General features: G+C 39.4%; 1 protein-coding gene across 1 annotated transcript in view; it reads right to left on the bottom strand.

Annotated features, from left to right (window-relative positions):
* LOC117966127 (U5 small nuclear ribonucleoprotein 200 kDa helicase) overlaps positions 1-8,654 on the bottom strand; it is a 37,603-nt gene extending 28,949 nt beyond the window's left edge. Inside the window, exons 1-8 of the mRNA XM_059008362.1 lie at positions 8,334-8,654; positions 5,017-5,180; positions 4,312-4,483; positions 3,684-3,876; positions 3,006-3,061; positions 2,724-2,822; positions 2,447-2,599; positions 411-510 (exon numbers count right to left, since the gene is read on the bottom strand). Of these exons, the coding sequence (XP_058864345.1) occupies positions 411-510; positions 2,447-2,599; positions 2,724-2,822; positions 3,006-3,061; positions 3,684-3,876; positions 4,312-4,483; positions 5,017-5,180; positions 8,334-8,378 (982 nt within the window). The 5' untranslated portion in view covers positions 8,379-8,654. The remainder of the gene's footprint in view (positions 1-410; positions 511-2,446; positions 2,600-2,723; positions 2,823-3,005; positions 3,062-3,683; positions 3,877-4,311; positions 4,484-5,016; positions 5,181-8,333) is intronic.
* Between the last annotated feature and the right edge of the window lie 3,548 nt (positions 8,655-12,202).

The following is a 12,202-nucleotide window of genomic DNA, read 5'->3' as shown; positions in this document are numbered from 1 at the left end:
CACGTAGCTTGAAACACCATTCATTCAGTTTAGTACAGTGTGATACTTGGCATTACTGTAGGGTACAGCAAACGGTGCGAGTGCACTGAGCCTATGTGCTTGATAAGGAGGACAACTTTTCATATTCAATTATTTGTTTGCCTGAACAATATGAGCAGAGCTTAGACCAAATGTCTACTGGGAAAGATAGCTGAACTGGAGACAGATGCAAGAGTGCATTTCAGAAGAGGAGACAGGAAGGGTTCTTGGTCTCAGTTTGGGGTCTGAAGAGCTGGAATCACTTTCAAAAGCGACCCAACTCCAGATCACTTATAATCTCCATTGGGAAAGGGGGGGTTAGAGTCACCTGGAGTAAGACTTCATGATACCTTTCCCTCCCCACACTGTATACAGTAAAATTAAAGCCTTACTCATCCTCCTGTGCTGCCGGAGGATCTTGATGAAGTCAAAGGTGTTGAAGCCCAGAAGGAGGACAAGCTGATTCTCACACTCTCTGTCATCACTGGCAGTCTGGGGAAAAAAAATAAAAAAAGACTAACTAACAAGCAGCAAAATTCCTCTACAATCTCGCTATAGCTTTAATAAACAAAACGTTGTGCTTTTTTCAAGTTGCTGCCTTAAAATACAGGAGTCCGTCTCGTATCCGACTGCGGTGGGACAGGGGAAGGGCGGATATGTAAAAAGACAGATAAATGAATCCTGTTTTAAATACCATTATACACAGCTGTAACAATTACTATTGTTTTGAGATTCAGCTTTTCTTAGGGAGCTCCTCTAGGTCCCTTGTTGTCATTTTCCTTTGGAGCGGACGCTCTCCTCGATTTTGCTCAGCGCCCGTCTGCGTCGTTATGAGTGCAATCGCGTCGAGCTGCGCACAGGCTCCCCGGACACGCCCCCCAACCAATCAGGACCTTCCGATCAGCTCAGCACCGGGCAAGCCTTCCTGCTCAATTGGTTGCCTAGAAACGCGTCTACTGTTACGCGTCCCAGCTGCTTTCACAAAGGCACACATCCTGCAAGATCCTCCCTGTCACAGTGCTGTATACACTTACATTAGTGTCTAAATTACACAGTAGCAAAATGCATAGGTTTAGAATTTTTTTTTTTTTCTATTATAAGCACAACTCGCTTTCCTGTAGCCATTTTGGAAGAAGATACACAATGGATTACTGTATTATAAACAGGGCCCTGTGAAAATTGCAATTTCAAGGGCTGCGCGGAAATTGTGAAATTAGCCCAATATCACGATTCTTACAATATTCTTAAGAATAACAATTTCATAATTATTTGTATTTCATACAAAAAAAAAGTCACATTAACGAAACTGTACAGCTCTGTGCCTGCGTTTAATATTCGCCATGCACACAGTGCTGTGCAGTGATTATCACTATAAGCAATCTAAGCGGGAAATTAAAATAATACACACTGTAAACAAGAAAATGGATGGAGGCTAAAAATGTGTCTGCAGCAGACCACATAAAGCAGTATCCAGCAGGAGTTTTACATAGCGATGGAGGTAAGCTCTTGTTCTGTCCTGCAACGTTACTGTAGATCACTACCGAAACTCGTCTGTTGACAGGCATGCTTTACTTGCAAAGAAACAAAAAACGCTAACCCTAACCCTTCCATAGTCCAAAAGTCCACTTATTAAATTTTGACCTGACAGAGGCGTTTGTGCAAATATCCCTTTTGAAAAATGGGACTACCAAAAGTTACGGAAATTCTTCAGACAGAGTGTAGCAAATGGTGGAGTGATTCCTTCATCAGCCCAGCTGAGACGAGAATACTTATCTAAAGTTGCCGAGTATCACAAGCAGGAGATTATGGAATTGATAAAACAGTCTGGTTGCTTGTCAGAGGTGACACTGACGAGTCGGCAGATGCACAAGATCAGCATGGGTTACACATTTTATTTGTTTTGCAAGACCTATGGTGAACATGCACCTGACGTACTAGAACTGAAAGCTGTCCTTGCAGATACACTTTACCTACAGGCTGTTAATTACAACATCGTTTCACAAGCTATTGTAAAGTGCTTGAATAAGTTTGATGTTAATTTTGATATCAGTGCATTTATCTGTATATTTATTCATTTAAAAAAAAATAATAATCTGTACACGTAATTTATTTTATATTTCCGTGCACAATCCGTGAAATACGATACTCTACCCGTGACAATGCCGTGAATTTTAAAGAAAGTTTCTGCGATTTTCACAGGGCCTTAATTATAAACATTGCGTGTTTGTATAATGATTACCTTAGCTACTTCCTTCTACCATCCATCCTTTCATTGCAGTTTCATTTTAAAGTAAACTATGATGGATGTTTGTTATGTTGAGGCTCTGCAGCAATAGCTGGCAGAGAGGTTTGGCTGATCAGAAACTGCACCTGTTCAAAACACACGAACACAACTGCGTCCCTTGTATTTCAGCCTAAACGCTCTTACCTTTAAAATCTCCAGCACTTCATCTGCCCTCTTCTGAGACACAATGGCGTCATCATAGAAACGGCTGAGCTGCCTTTGAAGCCAGAAGGCATCGATATCTCTGGGGTGGAGGTCCTTCTTTTTTGTGCTCATCACATCTCCGGCTGCACCCAACTTCAAACATACAAGAATAACTCATTCAATTCCAGGGAATAGAGGAGCGTTACAGGCTAGAGTAATAACAGCTGAAAATAAGTGTGAAGAGGATGAGGAATAAAATCAAAAAAGCACTACTTACATTGGCAGTGAGGGTACAGCGCTCGTCTGCCTCCTCTCCCTCTGTGTCTTCATCAGAGGCCTCGTCCCGCACCTCTCCGTACGCATCCTCATCCACCACCTGAGAGAAAACACACAAACATTAGAGATACACAAGGGCAGCATTCTGGGCCATCCCGATAAAGTCAGTCAGTCTTAAGGGTACCTACTAGGGAGATACCGCATTATGCTGAATATAACATTAAAGCCAGAAGTTCATAGCACTGTCAAATTAGGTTATACAGAACCTAGAAAATAAACTCACCTCTTCATCAGATTCAAACTGTACGTTAACTCCATAGGTTTCATCAATGTTGTCATCTGCAACACAACAAAACAGTTAGTAATGTACATCCAACGGCACTGCTGTAGCAAGACTAAATCAGAGCTAGCAGTAGAATGAAAAAGTAGATCACATCCACCTCTTGTATCGCCATGTAAAAATGTCACGTGTGACATGCAGTACAGATGGCCGTATGGATGGACAGGTTCCTCTTTACACAAGACTAATACTCTCTAATGGAAGAGTGGCATTCGCGGTTAGGTAACGACTGCCTCATTATATTCTGATTCTCTTATTAACGGGTGCTAAAGACTACCCTAACATAATGTCATCACATTGGATAACCACCTCTCTAAAGTGTGACACTTATTTAGATAGATGTCTCAGCTTTATCCCTGTTGCTGGGGATATGCATCTCCTGCAAGGCATGGTTAAACATGTAATCATGATAAAAAGTTACTTTAAAAAGGTCTAATTACACTGGCGAATTTAGAGCTTTTAGGCTTAATGTAACTCTCAAGCCTGGCTAAGACAGGAAGTTTTACAGCAACAGCGCTTTCATCTTAAAATAATTGAAAGCATGTCCTCTTTCTGTGGGTCACGCCACATCAAGGTGCAATCAGACAAAGGGCTTCGGCAGCAGGACCCGGCTCAGCGCACCCATGTTCTGCAGCTCCTTGTCCCCTCCGTAGTCGCTGATCTTCTTGCCCAGGTTGACCAGCACGTGGTAGCGCGTGTCGTCTGTGGGGCCCAGCAGCTGCTCCACCTCCTTGCGCCTCTCCTTGTCACGCATCTTCTCATTCTTCAGCACTGCCAGGACCTCGTCTGCGGCTCCACACAGGATGTCACGGGGCTGCCAGGGTGGAACACAAACCGCTCACAGAATCACAATCCAATTCCGTTACATTATATTTCTTTGCATTTGCACAGCTTTTTATTCAGCTGGCATCCATGGTTAACGTTCTGAAAATGGAATGAATGTGCTGGGGTTGCAGAGTTTGTGAAATAGGGTCCTATTCACAAAACTTTAAAAGCCTATTTTGTGAAGGATTGTTTTTTCAGATTAAGTTTGATTACTTAAATGAGGTTTGCAGTTCATGAATCTCATGTAAACTGTTTTAGAGAGGGATTATTAGCTGTCAGAGCACTGTTTAACATAAGAGTGTATTTATATCAAAATGGATTTTAAATAGGACCAGACTTAAAGAGGTCACTGTTTTATTCAATGTTATATATTAAATTCCAAGTGCTAAGTGTAGTTTTTTGTAAAGCGGGAATGAAAACTCACCTGGTCTCCTAGAGCAGCCTGAATGAAGCTGAGCAGGACCTCATACGTTTCTCTGGTCTCCTTTGTCTTTGGCTTGTAGACTATCCCGACCATCTCATCAATGCCCTCCGACAGCAGTGTGAACCCCTTCATTTTATTGATGTCATACCTGTCCTCGTCTCTCTTTCTCCTCCTGCACAATACACAGGTTCACACAGTGAGGAATTGAATGGGAAACAATACAACACTTATCCAAATTCATTAGGTACAAAAACAGATCAAAAAGAAGTCTTGTATAGAAATAGTACTGTAACTTTTGTGAAAACGGACTTCCCATTTACTCACACATAAGTGCTAGAACAAATATTGGAACGTTCAACTAAAGACTGCTTGGAATGGATTCAGTGACCAAAATAACACGTGTGTTCATTTAACTGATTTATAAATACGTGTATCAAATATATCACGCAAAAGAAAGCAATGCATAAAGACGTCGGAAAGAATTAAACATGCTACTGCACACAAGAGTGCTACTCTCTTACCCCGCAGACACAGTGGGAATTATAATACGATTGTACTTTGAAAGAATATTCTAATATGAAAAACCCATGTTCATTCCAGCTATATAATATACTGTGATAAACTCCATGCACTTTTGAGGGATGGCTTAGCATTGAGCAGTCTAAACTGAAGCCTGCACACATTTCAATATGGCATCGCCCTTACTTTGCCCGCCTCTCCTCCAGCAGCTGTGGTTTGGTTCTCTGGGATTTGTCTCCCATCTTCGTCCCCTCGAGCTTCCCCACCAGGGAGAGCACCTCTCCCGTGGGCTCATCTCGCCGGGTGCGGTCGATCAGAGAACGGTCTGCTTGCAGGACAAGATTGGAGTTCTAGGGGAAGAAAAAGAGCATCAACCCAAACTGGCCTCCACATGCCTGACAGAGCATTCTGTTTAGCTACATTCATATACCCGAAATATTTAAAGATGATCATTTTATTCATGCTGAAACTTCTCATCTCCAATATTTCTTTAAATGTTATGTGAAACAAAATATTGGGGTGTTATCCTTGTCAGTGTTTTTGTGATTTCTAGTAGAAAAGGAGAGGTGAAAAACTGTGAAAATATTTAAACACACTGGAAACTACACAAACTCTTAACAAGGGCAAAGAGGTATACTTTAAATTCATATTTATAAAGAAAGAAGGAAATGACAAGTACTGTTTTGTGTGTGGTTTTATAAAAAGGCTGAATCTCCAGAGTTGGGCACGGTACTGATTACTTGTTATTCATTTTTTCAGGAAAAGGCAATATAATGTCCTTACTTATTTAATAAAAAAGTAGCGTGTTATATTACTCATTGTATTAGGTTATATTTCTTTCTCTTGTCTCTTGTTGTGACTACTGTTTACTTTTTAACTATACGTCTGGTAATTCACTCATTAACTGTGTCAAACAGGTTTTTAAAATGTCTGTAGTATAAATACATTTCATTTTTGGCATAAACAATGTACTGTATATTTCCTGACTTCCAATAATTTCAGTATGAAGAGAAAATCAACAAATGTTAGAATTCAATAAAACCACAAATCAACAAAAAAGTAAATGTAAAAATGACGGGGTGATGCAATAAATGTGGCCACCTCTGCAAGCAAGAGAGGCAAGCAAGCATACAACGTGGTATGGAGTCAAGTGTGCACGCTCTCCATCTTGTCCTAGTATTAAACTTCAAAATATCAGGTGGTAGGCGCGTTTCCTGTACAACGTTTTTGAAATATATACCCAAATTTGGCCTGTAGGGATACCATTTTATTTTGTTCCTAGTGCCTACACTTATTGAAATAGCTCAGAAAGACTGATTTGATTGCCCCACGGCTTATTATTGCCATGAGACATCCCAGAAGAGAGATGGCGCCACCGGTGGTGAGGCACGGACATTAGAGCAGTCTGGCACGTCAGGGTTAAAAAATAAAGACCACTAATGTAGGTGTACAGCAGAGAAAAGGTAACGAGACGAACAAGTTTCTTTTTGCGGAAAGTAACAGTAATATTATTACTCCCATTACAAAGGTAACTCGTTATGATACTTCATTATTGACAAAAGTAATATTATTGCAGTCACCTGTTAAGTAGCGAGTTACCCCAACTCTGTAAATCTCTTATCCAAAAGTTTGTAAGTGAATTTATGACCAACATTCTGGTACTGAGGATAAAGGATGGCGTACTGTATTTGCTGTAGAAATCAAAGCTGTTATATTTGGTGAAACTAGACATAATGAACATGCAGTACTGTAATGTTACACATTTTCCCTGCGTAGTAAGTTATTCTAAAGCTAAAGGATAAATAGCTCATCATGTGTATGAGTCTATGCAAACCATGCATAATACTGTACGAGCGGTTCTGGATTCCAGTCCTGACTCATATACAGCCTGTATAGTCTGTAGTCTATATTTTAATAAGATGTGATCTAACCAGGACACACTGACTTTTGGAAATACATTCATATGTACTACTTTTTATGTTGCTGTTCATATCAGAAATGTCACTGAAACTCTGTCCCTGTTTATAAAACCAAAGTTTTTGCAGAGTTTACTTTTGTGGGATTCATTATTATTCAATTAAAACGTTATGGGGTAATCTAAACTATTGCATTCCCAAATCTTTTGCATAAAAATGTCCCATAAAAAATTTGTGATTGTCCCAGGAACAGGAAGTGATGTACAAATAAAAATGCCAAAGGCTAAAGACTTCCTGCAGAACTCATAAACACAGAGAAAGACTAGAAACTTGTTTTACCTGAAGCCCACATTTATACGCTACACATCTGTGGGGACAAAATAATTGTTCTCTGTAACATGTCTAGAATGTGAATACATACATATTTGTTCATAAAAAGAATTGATTATAATTAACAAGACATTATCACTTTTTAAAAAAAAAAACATTTTATGTTTCACAGGACAGTTTAGTATTTCAGGTTAGTGTTTTAACTATTATGTTATAAAAAATAAGAAAACACAGACTTAGTTGAATAGTCCATTGTTTAACAGTTTATTGATGTAACTTGTCAAATGCAGAGAGCTCAAGGATAGAAATAAAACTCTTACTGCACAACAGTTTCACACATTCCAGGTTTTACTAGGAGCTTGATTAGCCCCAGTTAACAGGTAAACTCAGGTGTGTTATTAAACTCGTATCAAATCCAGGAATGGATCCTGTTATGCAATGAATCCTATTTCTGTCCCTGGAGATGCAAGAGCTACCGGCAGCCACTTCAAGAGCAAAATATATAAATGTTGGTGGCGGTTGTGGTTCAATTTGCCCCTTTCAAACGGATCTGTGAGGAATTATGTAGGGTGGGTGATTCCTCCACCCAAAGGTGTTACCACAACCAGGCCAAGAGCCGACTGGGTATGCTCCTCAGATTGTACAAGTGTTTGCACATTTGAGGCCAGTGTGCCACATGTGAATAGAAGGGGGTGCCAGTTCACAACACGCTAGTGTCCGCTTTACATACCATTTCCCTTTTAACATTACGCATATAAAGTAATAAACCTTACATTATTATTCCAGAATTTCTCAGATACAGTAAAGACCAAGCGCCGATTTGAAAGAAAGTAAACAATGTGAACTGTTTTATTCAAGCACAGTAACTGCTACTGTTAGTGTGTGTGTGTGTGTGTGTGTGTGTGTGTGTGTGTGTGTGTGTGTGTGTGTGTGTGTGTGTGTGTGTGAGTGTGAGTGTGTGTACACAGACTGGTAGTACTATGCTAGGAGTGTGTTATGTTGAAGTGTGTTGAAGCCTATTCGATTTGCAATTCCAACGCTCTTAATCAGATGTTCCTTGATCTAAACCCACACTATGGTTAAAAACAGAGCATCGTTGTATTATTTATATGACTGTCTGGATCAAGCAGTACGGGTTACAGACTTCGGTTTTCCGACTTTGAACTGAAGTTCTAAAAGCCCGATCTCGGCTGTGTGTTAGATGAATGAATATTACATTACAGTTCCATGCATAACGATGTTGTTTCTGCTACTTACCGCCTTGTACTCATACTGCAGGCTACGAGCGGTAACATCCGCCATTGCTGTTTGGTACTATGTGGCCGGCCTGCCGGCTCCGTGTTTCTGCAGAGAACAGGGAAAAGATAATCCGTGCTGTGTGGTTTTGATCTTCTTTTTATTCCGAGTTGGTGTGTGTATCGCTATATTATCCCTATTCCACGTATTCCGCTAATAAGCGATTGAAAATCCCCACTCTATTCTGATAGTCGCGTTGGTGCTGCGTTTCAAAAACACACCACCACGGGGAGAGCCAAGAGAGTACTTCCGCTTCCAGGGCACGCTTCTTCTTCTTCTGGTTAATCTATAGGGCGCATTCCATCTATTATTTTAGATGATTAGCGCCCTCTATCTGTAGTCATTTGTCTGTCTTTGTTTTACTTTATTTTTCTGTTATATTTATTTATTATAACTTCACTTCTTTTCCTGTTTCCTTTATATATTTCGTTAGTATCTTTTCTCTATTCAGTCTCCCTTCCACTTTTTCCAGCAAGTTCTTTATATTGACCTCATATACCTCCATTTCCCTCAGCCTCCTCTCCATTTTCCTTCTCTGCTCCTCATATTTCTCACACTTTAATAATGTTCTGCTGTTTCAGCTACTTTACATTTTTCACACTTTCCATCTTCATGTTTCCCCAGTCTTAACAGATGTTCATTTAAAGAACTATGCCCAATCCTTAACCTATCAAACTAAAATCACTTTGATCCCCATTATTGCACATTCCTTATATTGTTGCATTATTTCAAACATGATATCTCTTCTATTAGTAAACTCCCCTTTTAATGCAATAAGTACACTTAAAGAATCTGAAAATATGACCGCTTTTTTAGGCTTTATTTCAGCTATTTTAACTACTGCAAATAGTATAGCTACCATTTCTGCAACATATACTGATAAATGGTCTGATATCCTCGCTATTTTACAGATATCTAATTCTGGGATATAATATGCCATTGCAACTCTTCCTGTATTTGGATCCTTGGATCCATCTGTATATATACATAGCGCCTCCATACTCTTCTCCTCTACAAAAGCTTGACTCTTTCTTTTCAATTCAATTTTTCCCTCCTTTCTTCACTTGCTCACTCAATTCTATACAACAGTTTGTTTTTCCATCAACCATCCTGGTAACACATTTATATTAACATTCTTTACCAACTTCAGATTTTCCATTCCCAACACATTTATCAATTTTTGCACCCAATACTCCAGCGTGCCCCCATTTGTTTCCCACCGCTCCTTTTTATAATGATTAATCCACCTATCTTCCATGTTTTTCCGAGGAGGAAATTCTGTATGCAGAGAGTTAGCCTTTATTATTATTATTATTATTATTATTATTATTATTATTATGATTATTATTATTTGTTTATTTAGCAGACGCCTTTATCCAAGGCAACTTACAGAGACTAGGGTGTGTGAACTATGCATCAGCTGCAGAGTCACTTACAATTACGTCTCACCTGAAAGACGGAGCACAAGGAGGTGAAGTGACTTGCTCAGGGTCACACAATGAGTCAGTGGCAGTGAGGTGGGATTTGAACCGGGGACCTCCTGTTTACAAGCCCCTTTCTTTAACCACTGGACCACACAGCCTCCTTTATCCAATGTTTTATACTTAGCCATTTTCTCCTTAGTTCTCATTTATTAAAACCTGCATAGCATTTATTGGAGCAGATTTCATAGCTCCTATACACACCTTTATTGCTTTAGCTTGCAAATTATCCAATTTTTCCATCTTACTTTTACAAGTTCCCACTAGAATCCGACTTCCATAATCTATTATACTCTTAATTAACCCTCTGTATATCATCATCATACTAGTTTTATTTGCTCTCCAACTCGTCCCTGAAATGTTTCTTAGAATATTTATCCTTCCTTTACATTTATCTATTACAGAATTTATTTGTTTTCCCCAAGTTAATTTTTTATCAAACCACACTCCCAAGTATCTAAATTCCTCCACCTCTTTAAGAATCTTATCTTGGTATAATAAATTTAACTTCTCCTGCTCTCTTCTTCTTTGTGAAAATAATAGCACCTCTGTTTTTGTTACTGATATTTTAAAGCTCTATTTATTTGACCACTTTTCCAGATTATTCATTGCCTCCTGCAATTCCCTCCTAACTATTTCAGTATGTTTATTCCTTTTATAAATAACCCCATCATCAGCAAACAGACCTACAGATACTTCTGATCCTACTAAAATATCCTCAGCTAAATCATTTATCATTATATTAAATAGCAAAGGGCTGATAACACTTCCTTGAGGAGTTCCATTTTGCATTTCAAATCTTTCAGAGAACTTCCCCTTCATTTTCACTTTAAATCCTCTTTCCTTCAGAAACTCTCTGATCCGCCACAAAGTCCTCCCTTTTATCCCCAATGATGCTACATTATATATTAAACCTTCTTTCCAGACCATATCATACGCTTTCTCTATGTCAATAAAAACTGCCCCACCCAACCACCTCATTCTCACTTAATGCCTCCTTGACTTCAGAAGACAATCTTACCAGCTGATCTGTCATCGATCTATTTTTACGAAAGCCACTTTGATAATCACTCATTAATACCACATTCTCTCACACACCATCCTTTCCATAATTTTATATATAGTAGCTGTCAATGCTATTGGTCGATAAGATCCCACTTTACCCAGATCCTTTCCTGCCTTACTTATAGGAATGATGACAGCATTCTTCCATTCTTTAGGCTTCAGGGCACGCTGCGGGTGGGGTTACAACTGTAGGAGGGGGCGGGGTTATTTGAAGAAAGACACGGAAACGGCATGTTCTTGTTGAAGTTTTTATCATCACTATTCTCAGCAGTGTCATAGCCTCCTCCTGGGTGAGATGGATATTTAAAAGTCTCGAGCAGCGTTTTTAGAGTTGGCAGGTTAGTGTGTTGCAGCTCTGCAGGTTGGAATGACACATTGGTCTTAGTAATAGTAATACTAGCTGCACTCTTGGAGAGTTCACCATGGTAATGTGTTGATTTCAAAACAAGAAAAGCTGTCCTTCCCTCACCTTTACAATTGAATACCAATCAATGGCAATGACCCGCAAAGCCAATATTAAATTAGAAAAAGCCCTAAGCAAGTTAGATACCCCAGCTTTGTAATGCTGTATATTCAAACATCTTTAAATGTTAAGATAAAAAGTTACAGCAAAAAGGGTACTGCAGGACAATGGATCTGAAAGCATTACCGATGATATCACTCTTATGAAAGTTTACCACAGTAATTTTGCATGGTTAGTTTGCAGTTTCCCCATGCTTTCCCCATTATAATATACCATAGTTTGCCATGGTTTTTATATGCTTTACCATACCTCTCTGGTCTTTAGAATGCTTACCTTTGCTTTGCCTGCTTTCCCTATGCTTTATTACACTTTGCTATGCTTTTACTTCAGTAAAAAGTGCATTAAAAAAGGATGGGGGAGGAATGAACTCCTGGAATAAGCACACACTGAAAACTGTTTTGCTATCAGATAACTAAGTCCTACTTTAACACTTTTGGCTCCTCATGAAGCCGGCTGTTTTTAACCTGATTCCCAGCATATTGAATGGCCCCATTGTGTCCCCGTTATCACCTGTTGGAGCGCCAGCGATTTGCATGCTAAGTAGTACTGTACTGGGAAATGTGCAGATAGGGAGCTGAATAGAGAGTTGTTTCAAAACAATGAGCTCATGAGCTGAAATCAAATAAAGACCAGAGACGTGTGATGTGTGGTAACTGCAGCCAAGTTAGAATCCAATGTGCTGTTCACAGTGATCTCAATACAAAGTGAAGGAACCCTCACTGACTCCATGACTGTGCTGAACACAGGGTGCTGTTCACAGT

This window comes from Acipenser ruthenus, chromosome 37 (assembly GCF_902713425.1).
Source record: "Acipenser ruthenus chromosome 37, fAciRut3.2 maternal haplotype, whole genome shotgun sequence".
NCBI lineage: Eukaryota > Metazoa > Chordata > Actinopteri > Acipenseriformes > Acipenseridae > Acipenser > Acipenser ruthenus.
Note: the sequence above shows the minus strand (reverse complement) of the source record. Positions and strands in the feature narration are given on the sequence as shown.